At 34.1% G+C, this 19,500-nt stretch overlaps 1 protein-coding gene across 4 annotated transcripts; it reads right to left on the reverse strand.

The window, feature by feature from the left end:
• Nucleotides 1-64: 64 nt before the first annotated feature.
• Nucleotides 65-18,139, reverse strand: psma3 (proteasome 20S subunit alpha 3). Of its 4 annotated transcripts, XM_087289317.1 has the most exons (12): nt 18,021-18,139; nt 17,458-17,540; nt 13,691-13,814; nt 12,332-12,687; nt 11,190-12,273; nt 9,341-10,424; nt 9,135-9,207; nt 8,385-8,450; nt 6,586-6,632; nt 718-785; nt 302-366; nt 65-224 (listed from the first exon to the last, which is right to left on the reverse strand). In XM_087289317.1, exons 6-12 carry the CDS (start codon nt 9,454-9,456, stop codon nt 180-182), a joined length of 480 nt encoding a protein of 159 aa, XP_087145443.1. In that variant the 5' UTR covers nt 9,457-10,424; nt 11,190-12,273; nt 12,332-12,687; nt 13,691-13,814; nt 17,458-17,540; nt 18,021-18,139; the 3' UTR covers nt 65-179.
• Nucleotides 18,140-19,500: the final 1,361 nt, after the last annotated feature.

Raw genomic sequence — 19,500 nt, forward strand, 5'->3', positions numbered from 1 at the left:
CACTTTTATAAATCATATTTATTGGGAAGACTGAAATCTGCAAAAGCAAAACATTAGGACTACATTAAACATAAAAAACGTTTTTATTGTCTGCACAGTAAAGTTGAGAAATGGTCATAATGTGTGAAACATGGTATACACAATCAGTGAATAGGAAAGTCAGGTTTGCAGCGCTGTGTTTACATGTTGTCCTCATCAGAGTCATCCTCCTCCTCCAGGGATTCCTGTCAGGACAAATGTGACAATCAGCCGATAATCAAAAGAGCTTTTGTTGCAAACATTACCAGAGAAAGTGACTTACTTTAGCGTATTTCTCAGCCTCCTCTTTGACATCTTTGGGGACGAGCTCGTGCCTTCCTTTTGTGACTGATAACGGGTGGAAAAAAAGATATATAAATAAAATACTAAAGCTCTTTTCTAGTGTAGACACACCATAAAATGTAAAACCCCTTTTAAAATTGCTGAATTACATTATGCCGATATCGGAAAGATACCAGAATAAGTCATTTCCACTCCAGCATAAAAAAAACAACAACAACAACGAAAAAGGAGAAGTAATGAACCACAAAACAACAGAAGAGCGTTTTTAGAGAGAGAGAGAGAGAGAGAGATGTAGCACTTAACATGCTGTAAACCATTTCCCTTAAAGCTATTTATTCAGCAAGTTGAAGAAACATCACAATAGATTAGAATTAGAATATAAGCGGCTATCATTACCTTCTCCAACCCAGCTGAGCTCCAGCTCAAAGGCTTTGTCTTTCACCTCATCGTGAACTATATAGATACTGAAGAGAGACAGCAGAACACACATGTACTTTGAATCATTTAGCAGATGGTTGGATCTGAAGCTTACACATAACACAATGTTATAAAATCAACCAAAGACAAACAATATGTATCCTAGTTAGCCTAGAAGAGTGAGTGTAGGTTTAAAGCAGGGCTGCTCAAACGTTTTCTTATGAAAGGCCAAAAGCCAGACTTGACTAAGGAGGGTGGTGAGCCGAAGGTAAATTTACCAAACTGTATTACATTAAAGTTGCCATGGTAAAAATACAGAAAGCCCACATTTTAGACAATGGTTACTGGAATTGTCTTATGGTTTGGCTTCAGAAAAATTACCTTATATAGTCAAGAGAAAACCTAACATTATATAAAATATTGAAGTTTTTAAAAATTTGGAATCCCTTTGTTGGTTTCCTGAAGGAAGCAGATACAAATCTTTTCTCTGTGTAACTTGTTTCTTCTGTTATTGATATACCGTTGTTGTTATATGATGTGCCTTTATAATGTATGTGTAAGTACATGCATTTACTTATACATTTGAGTATTTTTTTATTATTATAATTTTTCTTGATGGCTTTACTTTTCATTTATTATTATTAATATTATTTTGTATGTTTGGTTTAGATTTCTGTTGTACATGTTAAAAGCTACTATAATTAATCAAGACTTTAAAAAAAATTTTTATGGTAATTCGCTTATTCATTAACATTTAAAAATAAATAAAAATACTTTAATCGTTTTAATAATTATATATTTTTTCTGATTAATTCTTACTACTAACCTTATTCTTGACATATGATTGGGAGCAGCGTTTGGAATCTTTTTGGCTCAATGCTTCTGGTCTCATTCACTGCAACTGATTTTTTAGACATTTAACAGCTCGTTATGCTGCCTCAGGTTGTAAACTGACATTTTCTCATTTTATTCTTCTACTTTTTATGTATAGTCATGAACACACTTGTTTGTAGAGCAAGTAGTTTGACTGTTTTCTGCCGTTTTATATTCCTAGTCATTTCTTTCATAGGCAACTGAATCGAAAGTTCTAAAACGATCGCAAAAAACTAGTGCACATTTGCTCTGAATATGGTTTTATTAACCTTATTCTGCAATGTTGAATACAGTAGTCAAGCTGCCTGCACCTGCCTTTTCCTTGATTAGCTCCCCTTGTGCATTGACTTCTATCCATAAGGTGACAATATTTACATTTTTAATAAAACTGATGCATTCACAATATTTAAACAAAACATTATTTCAGTTTGCTTTTGTTAGCACAAAAATTAAACAAAAGGTTATGTTAAATTAGAAATGACAATCTCTGTTAAAGGCATTAACCCCAACCTTCCCCATCATTCTCCCACTCTTCTAAGATGGGATGGTGAGCCAAATCAAAGGTTACCATTGGCCAACTTTGGACTACATGCCCTAGTTTGGGCATTTCTGCTTTAAAGGGTTAATTCACCCCAAAAATAAAAATGCAATTAATAACTAATTCCTCCTCAACTCCTTTGACCTTCATTTGTGTTTATCTTCAGACCTTAAGTGAAGATATTTTAGATGAAATACGAGAGCTCTCTGACCCGCCATAGACAGCAAAGGTACTGAAATGTTCACTTTGCCTGATTAACATGTAGAAATGGTGAGGCTACATTGGCGAAAGAACGCGCTAATATGATTGGTTGATCAGCAACGAATCAGAGCAAGAGAACAAAAAGTGAAGTGACAAAATCAAGCAAACAAATAATGAAGAGGGAACACACAGAAGCCGGCTTTAATTTTGTTGCATTCCTCTAATATTTCCACATTATATTAATTATTAGATTTATAAAAATGCACATTAAAATTGCAGATTAAATTGCCTAGCCCTACTTTGAACGTCTAGGGACCATTGCGATCTACGAAGGGTCAGAAAGCTTTCCAATTTCATCTACAATATCTTAAGATGTGTTCTGAAGATGAAAAGGGTCTCGGGGGACTGAAACGACATTAGGATGAGTGATTAATAATGGTTTACCTAACCCATTTATGTTTTTGTATTTTAGGCGACAATAGGAACACTAGAAAGTGTTGGTGTTAGAGGGTCAAGTATTGATGGAAAAAATATATATACATATATTTAGCGGGTTCTTAAATTCAAAATATTTAGATTTTCAGGCTAAAGTTGGTCAGTAATTTCTTCAGTATCGAACAGGAGAGTTTTTTTATTTTTGCGATGACGCCACAGTGCGTAATAGTGGATTTAGGTAAAGGGATGTATTTCTCAATGCTGTCATTTTTATTTTAAGCGTGTGTTTTTTGAAAGGAATGTCTAAACATCACTCAAATTTATTTGCCATTTCACTCAGCCCTAATTGGGCCACTGAATCACATTCAATCTCTTGTTTCATATGCGAGTACCAGCAATAAGTTACTGGCAGAAATTCACTTACTGTCAAAGCTAAAGAATATACAGATGGGAAAATAAGTGTTGAACACGTCATGTTTTTTCTCTGGTAATAATGTTTCCAAAGAAGCTGTAGACATTGAACTGAACCAGATTTTGCCTGAACAATACAAACATTAAAAAAAGTTAGTTATGTGTAATGGGGCACACAACCGCCTCACAGCAAGATGGTCGCTGGTTCGAGCCCCAGCTGGGTCAGTTGGCATTTCGGTGTGGAGTTTGAATGTTCTTCACGTGTTTGCGTGGGTTTCCTCAAGTTGCTCCAGTTTCCCCCACAGTCCAAAGATGTGGTACAGGTGAATCGAATAAGCTAAATTGGCTGTGGTGTATGAATGTGTGCAAGAGCGTGTGGGCTTTGCCCACAGTTGGGTTGTGGCTGGAAGGGCATCCGCTATACAAAACAGGTGCTTGATAAGTTGGCAGTTCATTCCGCTGTGGCGACCCCTGATTAATAACGGGACTAAGCCGAAATTGTTTTTAATGAATGAATAATAATAATAATGGAATGACTAGGAGAAATTACTGAACTACTGAAATGTGTTTAAAATATAAAAGGCTTTGCACATGCATTGCTCAGGTTTGAGTTTTTCCACAGACTTCAACAGTGTAAAAATTCTGATGGTTCTGTGGGTCTCGTCTGTCAAATCTGAGCTTTATTTTGTATTTTCTATTGGATTGAAGTCAGGTGATTGGCTGGACCATCCTACTGCTTGATTTTCTTTCTCTGAAAGCATTTGAGAGTTTCCTTAGCTGTGATTTGATCGTCATTATCCTGCTAATGTAGATGTTGGACTGAAGCAGCTAATATTGATTTACAACGAGGAAGGGCAGAGGGTTGCTGAGGAACTACTTGGAGATTTCAGGTGCTGTCTGGGCTATCACTGCCATTCTACACCTCCCTTCATGTGTTTTCTTTGCATATATGGATGTCTTTGGTTGTTACCAAAATTTCAAGTCAACAGCACCTTTAGAAATATGTTTTCTGAAAGAAATGGTGACGTGTTCAATACTTATTTTCCTCGTTGTATGCATGTAATCCATAATAAGTAATCAGATAAAAAAAAAATACCATTAAAATACATAAAAATCAGACTAAAATTACTTTACGGATGGCATGATTAGATATTATTTACACAATTGAAGGAAGTACTTTACAATTCTTTGATTCTCCGAATATTTTTTTATTTATGTATTGTAACATGCCATATATTATATACGTTTGTGATTCATCTTGTTAACAATGTTGCTATTGTATTTTTTAAATAAAAGATTTGATCAAAACAAAAATATTGTTGTCTACAGTGTTGCTTCCTGCTTTCTAAATTTAAAGTAATGCTAGGCAAAAATTAAAATTGCATCCAAAAAAAAATTTGTTTGGACTTAATGTGTGTGTGCTGTGTATATTTATTATGTATATTTCAATAAACACATATTTGATAAAAAGAAATAAAATGTAGATACAAATTACATATAAATTTAAATATCTCTACGTAAATGTTTTCAAATAGTAAGATGCTTTTTTACTTGTTTTTAGGGTTGTAACGGTATGAATTTTTCACGGTATGATAATCGTCTAAAACAATACCACGGTTTGACGGTTTCGCGGTATACGGTATGTTACAAATGTTACAAAATAATAGAACAGTGAAGCAAATTTGACTTTTTCCAAATAATATATTTTTAGTTACTATAAACAACACCACTTACAATGAACAAATAAAAATAAGAAAATAATGAATAATGTGTCAAAGTCCAAATAAAGTCCAAATAAACATGGTGCAAATCCTCAGTAAAAAATAGATATAAATATTTACTATACTATAAATAGTTACATAACGAAACTAGATTCAATATGGAACATCCTTAGGTTTTATGTGCCAGCATGGATATGGTTGTCTATGGATATGGATTTGGATATGGTTGTCTGCAATGCAGACTGACAAACCGCTGCATCTTCATTTGCGTCTTTTGAAAACAGCAAGAGCAGCAGTTCGTCTTTGCTGTGTCACTGTTTTGTCATGTTTCTGTGCTGCTGTGCATGCAAAAGTACTTAGTATGAGAATTATTTCATGCAAAACTTTTTTTTTTGCGTTTTATTTAGCCGCGCACAAATGTATGGCTTTCTCTCATTCCGTGTTGTTCAAAAAGCTTGGTCCACAAACAAAAGCGAAACCTATGCTTATTGGTTGTGATATAGCGAGTTTGAACCAATCTGGGCATGGAGGAGGGACAATGCATCAATGTATCATGTCTGATTTGTCCGGAGACACAGTGACGAGCGTTTCTTTGTCAAATCAGCGTTGTCAAATTTTGATGACGAAACCGCACTGATTCCGGAGCCTCTGAAAGTCCGCGAATGTTATGTGATACAGCACTGGAAAGCTGAGATTCTCTTCTTTATGCCAATCTTTGAATTGTATGAATCGGATCAGCGGATCAAAAGTTATTAAACATTTAAGAGCAATACTTATTTTTAGCCGCGGGCGGCTGTCTCGGTCTTTAAGGGTTAAAACCGTTGATATGCAATTGTTCATGGTATGATTATCGTGCACGTTCAAATCGTGGTAGACCGTCATACCGGTATATTGTTACAACCCTACTTGTTTTATTCAGTGTTACTATCAGCAAACTATATATTAGTGTTAGGGTTTTAAAGTATTAACTGTCTTTGCATTTTAAATGCAATGAATCACTTTAAAATGAAGCTATTGAGGCTCTTGTTTGTGCTAAAGAATGAAGTGCACTACTTTGACCGATGCAAATAAAATACAAGATTGTCCTACTTCAGTATATGTGCATTAAATAAGGGTTAGCAGTGCACAAATTAATCTAAATGTAATCCATGATGTTAAAACAAATGTGTAATCGAAGAGAGTTTATCACAGACTGGTCAAATTTGTATTCTTAAATTCTTAACAAGCAACTCTATTATATACAGACACCAGTGGTTCGCAAACTCAAAAATTCTATAAATACTCCCTTTGATAATTTTGATAAAAAAATATGCTTGTTATAAATTGCATTTCGAGTTCAACTTAGCTTATCCAATGCATTATGAATCCCTTTGGAAACTAAAGCCATGTAATATTCATTGAAACCGATTGGTCAAAAGATGTGGGAATACTGTTCATTAGCATCCAGAATTATTGTAAACTCAGCAAGAGTACCAGATAAGATAAAAATAAATGAATCAGCTGAGCTAGACCTTTAAAATCTCAAGCTCAACGCTCATACCCAGCAGTCTGACTGGTTCAGCTAGTGTGCAGATAGTTTTCATGGACTCTGCTGCTCTCTATTGTTCACTATGAATGACGCAGTAGATGTCCTTGTTCAAAGTTATCAATAAAACATTCATAACTCACATTTTTGCCACTTCCTTCACCAGTTCTCGACAGGTCATATCTTTCATCTGGGGGAATAAGAAAAAAATATCAATCACAATATTTAACATTCACAGATTTGATCATTTTAATGTGTCGATGTATTTATTAACATAAAACACACTGCAAAACTTTTTTTATTGTGATGGCATACAACGGTTTCTTCTGTAAGAGTGTTTTAAATGATAACCTTCCTGCAGTGCTGAAAGTTGCTGACTCTTGTTTGAACACGTTCCAGTGAAAGGCTGCCAAACAAGCTTACACAGAGCATTACAGTTAAACTACACTTACACCAACTGTACTTTCAGCTTTAAAGAGGTGTTTGATTGAACTAGAATGAGTGTATGGTAAATGAAAGACTATAAACATGATGTCAAGAACATTTTCTGTACAACAATCTAGAGAAATTACGAACACCTCCAATTATACGGTCTAAAAATTTGGTTTCGTCAAGTTCTTTATAAGGAGTTTCCGATACAAAACTGTTGGGTCAAACCAGCTTACTGATTGGTAGAGCTGGAAATAAGAGGATGCCCCTTCCCTTCAGCAGTGGGCAGTAAAATTAGCCAGAGTTGCTGCTTTTGAACAAATGTCATCTACGCAGATGGACAAAGTATACATATACTATAAAAATGATTCAAGAACCTAAACTATTTGGAAATTGGTCAAAGATTACAATGAGTGTGAAATATTCATTCTCTTTCCTAAGACTGACTCTAATTTGTCTGGGGTCACCACAGCAGAAAGAAACACTACCTATTCTAGCATATGTTTTACGGGGCAGATGCCTTCCAGCCACAATTTAGTACGGGGAAGCACCCATACACTACAACCAATTTAGTTTATTCAATTCACCCATAGCGCATGTTTTTGGACTGTGGGGGAAACCGAAGCACCTGGAGGAAACCCACGCGAACACAGGGAGAACATGCAAACTCCACACAGAAATGCCAACTGACCCAGCCGGGACTCGAACCAGTGACCACCTTGCTTCTTGCTGTGTCTTGCAGTGCTAACCACTAAGCCACTGTGTCACCCAATAAGACATATGACTGTACATTTAATGGGTTTATAAGGACTGATTTGATTTATTTACCTCATGTATTTTATTTTTTGTTTTTGACTATTGTATACCAAAAAATTTTTATCGTATTCAATTATAGACAGGTTTTGTCAGCAATGCCTTAGTTGGGGAACAGTTTGTTTGGGTTTGCTAACTGGGTTAAAGTTTGATTCTGTACAAAGATACTACAATTCAATATTTCAGTGAATTAAAGACGTAAATTTTATATTTGATTTTAAAATGGAGGACATTAAGACATTTAAGACCCCGTGGACACCCTGAATAATGCTAATTCTCTTTGATACCAGCTGCATTTATTTATACAAAGATTATGGTAAAACTCAAATATTGTGAAATATTATTGAGTAATCTTTTATATACTAAAGAAAAAAAAAGTAATTTATACACAGATTGGAAAGTAAAATAAGTTGAACTTTGCAATATTTGTGTGCTTTTTGTCAATGTCAATGACTTAAAAATAATAAAAAAGCATTTTATTTGCTAAGATTTCCCCCCCGTACCTCAAAAAGCATCTCTTAAAACATTTTAAATATGGTTTCTTAATGAACTTTTTTTTTTATTTAAAGCCTTTTATGGTTACTTTTATTCATCCTTGTTTAATAAAAGTAGTATTCCTTAATTTTTAAACCATTTTACTGACCCCAGACCTTTGAACAATATATTGCAAGATAAAATGCATGTGCTTAATAACACCTACCTGTAGTTTCTCGATTTCTGTCTTGGCAGCTTGTTTGGCTTTTCCAATCGCGCAACCCCAGTAACCCTAAGAAACAAACAGCAGACAGTACTATTAAAGGGAAATGCACACAATAAACCATCTTTTTATAAGAGCTTAGAGGTTGATTTCCCTTAGCAAAAAACAAATTGTGTACATCTTTGTTGGGAGTGGTAATTAAAGTTCTTAGCTCTGAAATGCCTATTTTTTTGTTTCTTTTCATTAATGAAAACAATGTGCAGTCTGGGTTTATGTTTTTCACTTTAAAGCTGCTTTTTCTATCTTATTTTGTGTAAAAAAAAAAATATGTATATGCATTTACAATAAATATAAAGAAACTCAAACTAACAATGAATAGCTTTATTTTCATTAACTAACATTAGCAAGCACTGTAATAAATGTTTCGTTCATTGTTTGTTCATTTTACTAAATGCATTAACTCAGTGTTTCTCAACCATGTTCCTGGAGCACCACCAGTTCTGGAACATTTCCATGTCTCCTTAACCAAACACACCTGATAAAGATCATTAGCAGAGACTGAAAGACCTGTAATGGGTGTGACAGACAAAGGAGACATCCAAAACATGCAGTGTTGGTGCTCCTCAAAGAATGTGGTTGAGAAACACTGCATTACCTAATACAACCTTTTTGTAAATTGTTTTTAAAATCATGATAAGCAGCTGGTTTTGTACACGAAGTAATAAAGCAAAGATTAACAGTTTGGTCTCTTACGTATGCAATGCCAGAAGGGTCGACCATGTAGAGCTGTGGGCCATCATCTTCATCATAAGATCCCAGAATGAAACTGAAGAGTTAGACGACAAACACACAAGTTAAATCACATCACACACATCCACGCACACATACTATCAAATGAAAATGCTCTTAAAAGGTGAACAATACTTCTGAGCGTTCTCAGTCATTTACAAAAGACCTACCTGCATCCAAAAGGCCTGACGGCGCTGTATAATGTGTAAGCGTGGACATACATGGCCACTCTGTCTGCAAGATGCTGTTTGGGCAATATAAGAGAAAGAACATCAATGAACAGCATCTCATATCGAACATTCAAACATCACTGCTGTCTAAATGCTCTCGTAGACCCTTTTCACATTTCCGGTTTTCTCAGTAGTAGAAGTCATCATAGTTGGGTAAACTTAGAGCGCAGTGAATGGGCAAGTACAACAAACAATTTATTTGCATTACCATTTGCTCAAAAAAAAAAAAAAGTAAAATTCAACAATTGTTACAAATTTAATGTCCCACCCATTGACGCTGCTTTAAAAACACCCCACATAAATGGTAAATCATTTCTTTGTAATTTGATGCAAAGACGATATAATGCAAAGTATAGATTCATAAACGTATTCACGCTCTGTTATTTTTATCATTATTTTTTTTAAATATTTTTTACAAAATATTGAAAACTTTCAAGGACTATAGATGCTAATGACCGTTAAATGCGTCTTAACCATCTTGTGAAAAGGATCCATTGAAATTATTTTCATTCTTCAATTTTTGTATTTCTGAATTAAAGACAAAAAAGGGTTTTCAAACATTTTCAAAAAGATTTTGTTTTGTTTTTCAGTACATTAAAATGTCAGGCATGTTGCGCAAGACGTTTGTCCAAAGGAAAACTGGGGTCTGTATTATGAAGCCAGATTAGATGGCTAGCCAAATAAGTTTCAGTTTATGGCCCATTTCTACTGAGTGGTTCGATTAGGTATGCTTTTATGGCCGTTTCTACTGTCAAAAAGTACCAAAAAGCGAACCACACTGTACCACTTTTTGGGTACCCTTTCGGAAGGGTACCTAGCACAACAAAAGGGTACCAAAAGGCGGAGCAAGACGCACACCTAAACACGATTGGTTTACAGAGATAAGTCACTTGCTCATGCACAAGCTTGGAGAATAAAAACAAAGGAACCGCCATTTTTTAAATACGCAACCGAGACATTACACCTTAATAATATATACATATAAGAACAAGCCATGGTCGACCCTCGCTCAAACAAACCTTGTCTATAGCCCCTTTCACACATACAGACCTTTCCGGAAAATTGCCGGCAATTTTCCGGAACGGTTGTATGTGTGAACAGGTCCTTTTTGAAAATACCGGAAAATTCGTTCTGGCTATTTTCCGGAAAGAGAAGTTGTAACATTACCGGCAATTTGCCGGAATGCTGCGCTGTGTGAATGCAGAAGGAAGATTCCCGTAATAAGCGCGTGCACGTCTAGAACGTGCTGACGTGAGACGTCTGCTTTAGCCAATCACAACAGTCAGACGCATTTACGTCCGCGCGGTTTGTGAGGATAAAAGCCTTTGAATATTTTTCCAGACACATTTAGCTGCTAGAAGTTAGTCAGATTACGTTTGTATGGTCTTCTTAATGCCAACTGTGTAAATAATCATCGATGAGATGCTTATGATAAGCCGTTGTTTGTTTACCTTCAAGCTTTGCGTGCGCATATGAGAGCCTGCACACGCAGATATTATGAACATCTCGACATGCGAAAGTGATCCTGTGAAAGTTGTTCACAATATTGATCATCCACAGAGTATGTAATTTAGTCAAATGTTTACAAATACAAGCGCAGCCGTTTAAAGCTCACTTGTGGTGAATGATGTCAGAATTTACCGGTATTTTGGAATGGATGTGTGAATGCTCTTTTCCGGAAAATTTCCGTAATGTCCTCGTCTGTGTGAACAGCGCTTTTTTGAATATACCGGTAAAGTCGTTCCGGAAATTTTCCGGATATTTACCGGTATCACTGTGTGAAAGGGGCTATTGTCTTTATGAACAACCACAAAGCCAAGAGGAAGAGCAGAATCGACCCTGTCCACCATAGTTGTTTACAAGGCCGTCTAAAGCACGAGCTGCGCATCTATATTTGAAATAGCAAACTTCTTGAGCTGATGATAATAACGTGCGCATGATTATTGAAGTGCTTCAGACATCCGATCCTTTCAGAAACTGGCAAATGCGAGACTGATGTGCGAAAAAACAAAGGAGAAGCCGGAAAAAATAAAGGAGCGAATGATCATTTTCAGCGACCTAAAAGATGAACACTGCCATGTTTAACTATTATCATCACCTTTTGGACTATTATGAACTCGGAATGATGGAATTAATCTGTAACAGACGTTACATGTGCTGGGGAAGAATAAAGATGCAGACGAGAGGTTTGCACTGACTCTGGGCTACATGTTGCGTGTTTTTTTTTTTTTACCCAATTAAGGACTAAATGTCTGCTGTGTGTAGTTTTTCTGTAATTGGTCACATATCTGAGACTGTAAGGGTCTGTATGCGTTCATATACATGTTGTATTTATTTATTTTATATAATTGCAGACGTTACAGTATTTCACCCTATTATTGATCTGCAGTTATAATCGTATCATGTTCATAGAAAGGTTAGTAATGAACATTTATACACAAGTATTTATGTCTATAAAGCATCTGTTTTGTGAGAAGTGCTTTTGCTACCCTTTTGGCAGTGGAAATGCAAGCCTATTAACTGTGACCCGTACTGTACCACTCAGTAGAAACAGGTCATTAGTTTGTGCAAATCTTGGGTTTTAGGTACCATGAAGGCAGCTCAACAGCTCCATAATACCATGACAACAAAGACTAGATAAAGTCAAGCTGCCTTTATGTTTCCTTAATACCAAAATTGGTGCAAACCAAACTGAAATTTAACTGGCTAACTCAGCTTTATGGTACAGGCCCCTATCCATGACCAACTGAGCCTGATTTCTCCTGAGGTTTTGATTTTCTTCACATCCACCCATTGGTGAACTTTGGTTTCTTGCTACTGTCCCCTCTGGCATTTGCACTGATCTGAACTTCAACAGTGACATTTATACTAAACTGAATTGAAACTGTTTCAATTCAACTAAAACAACACCAACATTCTAGAATCTTTCACAGTCTGAAATAATATGTCCTTTGCTCTCTTTTCTTCATCCACGTTAAGCTGCTTTGACACAATTTGAATTGTAAAAAGTGTTTAAAAATTAAAGATAAACTCAATTGAATATGTTTTTTTATTATTAATTAATTAATTTATTCATTCATTCATATGGACTACTGGTGATGACTGAGGTTTTTTTTAGAAATGTTTAACAGTAACTAGATGGTGAACCGTTTTGTGGGGTTATCTATTGCTTTAATCTCTCTTACCTTCAGTGGGATGTCATGGCCATAGTTGGAGCGAAAGCTTGAAGCCTCTTCTCTGGCCACTTCTGAGAGAGATCGTGCATCTGCTAGAAGACCAGCCACAGCCTACAACACACATAGACAGAAATTAATATATGTAGTTTTACACTACAGTTCAAATGCTGGCTTTTTTATAAAGAATTTTTTATTAAGTAATAATGCATGTTACAAAACTTTTTTGAAAGCTTTTGCTGTTCTTTTGAATTCCATAAAATAAAATATGCATTAAATAAATTAAATCTATTAAATAAAAATTTGTGAAAACAATACTATGCATAATGATGTGAAATATTTCTTGAGCAGCTAATAAGGATATTAGAATGTAACAGAAGAATTATTTGATTGAAGACAATTAATAATGCTTATAAAATGTAACTTATAAAAATTAAAAAATAACTACACTTTTTAAATATTAAAACAGAAAAAAAAAGTTATTCCATTATTGGTTATTCCATCTTGACATATCAACATCTATTTTTATGGCAAAATCAATCCATTTAAAATAATAACAGTAACACGGTAGTAATGAATACAGCTCTTGACACCACAGCCGCACAATTTATGGTTTTATACAGCTTTATTGTACATTTGATTTTTGTATGTCTGTATCTGTACACCTTTGACTGCTTTATTTCTGTATTTGCTCTATTTATCTCTGCTTATAATTTATTGATTGTTTCATGCACTCCCCTACAAAATCACCCCGATCAAATGTTTAAGTTATATTGAGAAAAATTGCAATATAAATGTAATAAGTATGTTTTTTTTTCAATATCGTGCAGCCCTACAACCAACACACACCCTTCAAAAATTAATAATGGAAGTGTAAAATGCAAAAAGATCAAAATTATTATTCAAGATCTGATTAAAAAAAATGCTATTAAAAGTTTGAGAAGGTTTTTGAAAGAAAGACACTACAGAAGACCCGTGTTGGCTCATTAAATAATACAAAAAATAAGGGAGTAATAATAAAATGATCTATATAAAACCTTAGATGCATCCAAAGTAGACTGTTAAATTTTACAATTGTACTGAACGGAGAAAGAAACAACTTGTTCGATGTTCTTACCATTCCAACGTGCCGATCAATATTGAAAATGCGCTTATTGGAGCCTTCCTCATACAGCTTGGACAGTACCAACTTCTCTACACCAAACACCACTCCATCTTTGCAGCGAATGCCAATCGCCGTGCTGAAGAAACAAAATGACAATTGTTTTAAACTTTTTTTAATCTAGATTAATCTCGGAATTCATTTAGATTAAAATGGCCTACTTGAATTCTGCTGAAGGTAAAGGTAGGGCTGGACAATAATTTGATATCAATATATATCGCGATAGATTTTTTTTTTTTAATAACAGTGATATGATTTTTAAACCCATTTCCAGTATTTCTATAAAGAATTTGCATATATATATATATTTTTTTTTATATTTAAGATCTTATACATTGTATCATTTTTCACTGAATGACTTTTAGAGCTCAGCCGTGAAGACCGTGATCATGTCACTTGTGTGATGACGTACATCACAGACATGCTGCTGCCAGCAGATACAGGCATACATCCGTGCTAAAATATCAAGGTGAAAGTCATCATAGCTTGCGTAGAATAGACCAAGGATTTTATTGAGGGTAAGGTTTTACATTTCGCACATTTGTACATTTTTAAAGAGTGAGAACATGACACGATTCCTAATATATTGTTTACCACACTACTTTGAATACTCAGACATTTGAATAGATAGACGATGCCATTGTCCATCGCCGATGACCGACACAGCCCCGTTTACACTAATACGTCCTAGTTTTAAAATGCCATTTTATAATGAAAACTATCCACATCCATATTGGCGTTTCAGCTAGCATTTCTAAAAAGCTCTCCTACCACACTATACCGCTGAAAATGCTCATCAAGCTTTGAGCACAAAACCCTAAAGAGCAGTGCACGTTGGACAGTTTATCAAGGATGTACCGCTGGATCGCGTCTCACTTTAGTTGTTAAACGTGATATTTAATTCAGCTTGTCCCTATCTAACGACTCTTCTGTGTTTTGAATCCATCAGGTAATGTGTCACGGCATCAGTACACTCCTTTAATCTTTTGCTTTCACGCTTGTACTTAGTAGTTTTAGCTACTGTTGGTTGTGCACCTTTTTACCAACCAAGTTTGTCGACGCCATTATAAAGATTATACGCCTATTCATGCCAGAGTCCCACGGAAAAAGCGATTGACAGTTGGTAATTTGCGTGTACATTACCTTTATTTATTTATGATTTGGTTATGGGTAAAACAAAGACCATGCAGGTCAGGGGTCCGTTCTTCGTACCTCGCTTAAATGATCTAAGATGATTTGACAGATCCGGGATCTTTTAATCTTGATAACTGATCTCTCGCTAATTTGGTTCTTCAAACAAGTTCGCGAATCAGATTAGAATGTCTGGATAAACTGATCTGAGATCGCTGCTTGTGTTGTGAAGGACAGATCTATCGATCCTCGAAATCATGATCAGCAATGCAACGATTGGCTGACGGCACAGCTGCGTAATGACATCATCTGATTAATATTCAATTATCCATGTGAGCAAAATTACGTCAAATTAGCAGAAACGGTTTGTTAAATATGACACGCAATAACCTTCCACATTTGTTGTGAGCTGCAGGCTTTACACTTTCTTGTGTCAAGAGTATTCATCATGTATTTCAGTGCATATCAGTGTATTTAGTTCTAAATTTAGAAAATATTGTCTATATTATTGTAGCCGTTTTTTAATCGGCGTAAAGAATAACTGGTTGTTTACAAAAGCATTTTGATATTGGTAAAGGCGTCTGCAACTTTTGTGAAGCTTCAAATCACTATTAACTATCAAAAAATGTTTATGACAGCATAAATGTATTATTGCTTTAAAATAAGTCACATATTCTGCATTTCTATTATACACAATTTGTACTAAAGCGATCTAAAAAGTTCATATCAATAAGTTTTCTCTTTGCACCACAAGGTGACAGTCTGTACTTTCATTTCGATGGTGCAGATTGCATAAGTTTTATTAATATGTATAACTTTATTTATTTTATTAATGACTATAACTTTATATATATATATATATATATATATATATATATATATATATATATATATATATATATATATATATATATATAGTTAAAAAAATATGTACCATTTTCCCAAGTGTATATAACTACTACTGTAAGAAAATATTAGAATTCGGAACATACTTTCTGTATTATCTTTGCTTGAACTGAGCCGATCTAATCCTGTTTATATGAATTGAACCTGCTCCCGATCAGGTTTGACCTAGCAGAACTGTTGCTATGACAACAACTCTCGGATCAGCTTTGAAGAACGAAACGATCCTGGATCGTGTCAAATCGTCAATATCCAAATCCAGCTAACTGAGTAATCCACGTACGAAGAACGGACCCCAGGTAGTTGAAACGGTAGGCAACAAATAATTAATTAATTATGAATAATATAATTATTCACAAATAACTAATTCACCGCCGCCTACGACAACAATGCCATCGTCCACCGCATTGTATCACATTAGACACCATACGATGCCAAACTGGTCGACATTGCACAACCCTAATGAAAGTATGACTTTATTTCATAAATATGGTTTAATCGACTGCCAACAATGTTGTACTTTGATAGTTGTTGGCTGCTAATATATTTCCCTATTTAGAATCAGTGTTACGTTCGCTTGCAGAACGTATTTTGGATAGGTGTGTGCGTTTGTTTGTATGTGGGTGGGTCGTTTCATGCGTGTGTTACAGGTACGAACGACATTGGAGGATCCGCATTTCGTGCTGATGAAATTGGCCGCTGATGCTGGGTTTGCGCTACCAATCGCTGGTTGGTGTAGCGTTTAAAAGCCGAGCCCAAACTGCTATGGCGATCTCTCTCTCTATCTCTTTCCTTCTCGCTCTTATTCTTTCTGTGGGTCCCTATAAGGACACTCTCTTGCGAGGGCTAGTCTGAGAGAATGTGTTTTGCTAGTGTCTAATGCTCTTGTCTAAAGTTTGAGATAATAATGCAATGTGTTTGTTTGTGAACTTGTCCAATTAACTGACATGTTTGAGTGATACCTCGGACTCGGAGTGTAGGAGTGAGTAAGTCGCGCGATATACATATACAACACTGAGATGAAAATTAGTTGAGGTAAAGTTGGTATTTTTATTCACACATTCAGCTTTTCTCTTTAATAATATCATTTCAAAAAAGTATTCTTTGCAAATTCTACGTAGTGAAATCATATTAGCAGCCGATGACTATCAAAGTACAACAGTTCACAGTCAATTAAATAGTGCTTATGTTGTTTTGAAGTCATACTTGCATGTGATTTCAGACCAAATATTCAAAGTATCAAGGTACATACTATAAAGAGCATGTCAAAAGTTGTCACTGATCAAATGTGCCAATGTAAAACCAACTTTACCTCAATCTGAAATTATATTTTTGAGAAGATTAATCAGTGACAACTTGTGACTATTTAGCTCTACTTAATTGACTGTGGACAATGTTGTACTTTGATAGTCATTTGCTGCTAATATGATTTAATTATTTAAAATTTTCAAAGAATATCTATCTGAAACTATATTATTATTATTATTATATACAGAGAAAGTCTGAATGTTTAAATATAAAACCAACTTTACCTCAATATTCAGAAAAGCGTCGGAAATGTGTGAATATAAAACAAACTTTACCCCAATAAACATCACAAGAAAATGTAAATGTTGCTTACTTAAACTATTTAGTAGTAATGTTGTAGTGTTGTAGTAAAATTGTAGTAATGTTTGATATTTACTTACCTGCTATTTTCGACAGCTTTCATGGCATATTCAACCTGAAATACCCTTCCGTCAGGTGAGAAAGTGGAGGCGGATAAATCATACTAGACGGGGGGGAAGATTTAATTGAAATATTTATACATGCACAATTGAAACTTTTAATTCAAATTTTAATCAATATAATCATAAAATCAACGCTAATGAAACAGAAATGGGAACAGAATGTGAGCTAAATCATCTACTTCACATTTACTTTCACTTTGCCTCCTCAGTGACTCTTCATTTGAACTGCTATCATTCATTGTTAGCGTGCAGTGACTCAGCACAGACAAAAGAGTGCCGAAAACACACAATTACACCGTGTACATTTAAATAACGTATGATGCCTGGTCAAGCATATGATTTACTTACTTTAATTAGAGTAAAGAAAAACAAAACACACTAATACAGTTCCTGCACACTAGCAGTTAGCGGATTAGCTTCAGAATGACACAGGCATAAACGCACTCCTTATTTATCCGCTCTTTCATAATCAGGTCTCCTTCAATCACAACGATAACTTCTACATTATATAATCTACTTACCCCAGTGCCGATGGAGCTCATTTTAAGTCACTGCGATCAACTAAAAACGTAAATAAATGTTGAGCATTAGCAGCCGCAGACTCTTCAATGCATCCGCTCTTACTCTGCAACCTGCCTTCAAAGAGCTCTGTGATTGGACACCATATTGACCAATCAGACTTCCCTGAGAGTTTAGAGCGCGGTCTTTCACAATAAAAGTTCAACACAACAGATACGAAAATCAATATATTCATTCATTCATTCATTCATTCAATCATTCATTAATTCATTCATTCATTCAGTCAGTCATTCATTCAGTTATTTAATTTATAAACTCATTCCTTTATTCAGATCTTTTCATTTAATCAAAAATTCAATCATAGTTATTTATTACTTTATATTAATCAATCACTTATTTAGTTATTTATTTATTTATTTATTCATACATTTTTCCATTTAATTTTTCAAGCATTCATTCAGTTATTGAAATATTGCTTTATATTAATCAATCACTTTTTGATTTATTTATTTGTTTGTTCACTCATTCATACATTTTTCCATTTAATTTTTCAACAATTCATTCAGTTATTGAATTATTACTTTATATTAATCAATCACTTTTTGGTTTATTTATTTGTTCATTCATACATTTTTTTCATTTGATCTTTCATTCATTCATTTGCTCAGTTATTTAATTAATTTATTAAATGATATTAATAAATAATAATTTAATAAATAATATTTAATAATTATTCACTAGTATGATTTATTTAATCATTCTTTCATTCATCCAGTTACTCATCCATAGTTCACTTATTTAAATTAAGTTATTCCTTCATTCCTTCATTTACTCATCCATTGTTATTTATTACTTTTGTTATTAATTTTATTATTCTTTTTAATCATGAATTTATTGGTTTCATAAAATCATTCACTCATTAAATTATTCTATACTATTCATTTAATTATTCATTCATTCGATCATTCATTCAGTTGTTGGTATAATCATTAAGTTATTGGTTTAATCACTTAGTCATTCATTCATTCAATTTATTACTTTAACTAATTTTATTTAATAATTCCCATATTTAGTTAATCATTCATTCATTCATTCACACACACATTTTTTTCATTCAATCATTCATTCAATTATTGTTATCTATTTAATCATTATTTTTATTCAAGTTATTAGTTTTATTTAATTATTCACTCATTCAATTATTCATTCATTCGTTCATTCATTCAACTGTTGGTAGAATCATTAAGTTATTGATTTACTCATTTAGTCGTCAAGTTATCGGCTTTATTTATTATTCATTCAATGTATTTAGTTATTTAGCTAATTTTATCGAATCATTCTCTTATTTTAGTTAATCAATCATTCATTCACACTTTTTTCATTTAATCTTCCATCTATTAAATTATTCATTTTATTATTTTAATCAAGTTATTAGTTTTATTTAATCATCAATTCAATCATTGATTATTCCATTCATTCAAT

The sequence above is a fragment of the Danio rerio genome, chromosome 17 (genome assembly GCF_052040795.2).
Source record: "Danio rerio strain M-AB ecotype USA chromosome 17, GRCz13ab, whole genome shotgun sequence".
Classification (NCBI taxonomy): Eukaryota; Metazoa; Chordata; class Actinopteri; order Cypriniformes; family Danionidae; genus Danio; species Danio rerio.

What these genes read in the sequence shown, in the direction of transcription:
- psma3 (XM_087289317.1), bottom strand. Translation starts at nt 9,456, where the DNA reads ATGCTGTTCATTGATGTTCTTTCTCTTATATTGCCCAAACAGCATCTT. An exon ending in ACCCTTCTGGCATTGCATAC is followed by an intron (nt 8,451 to 9,134) that starts GTAAGAGACCAA and finishes TTTGTTTCTTAG; the next exon opens with GGTTACTGGGGTTGCGCGAT. An exon ending in AGGCTGAGAAATACGCTAAA is followed by an intron (nt 225 to 301) that starts GTAAGTCACTTT and finishes TTGTCCTGACAG; the next exon opens with GAATCCCTGGAGGAGGAGGA.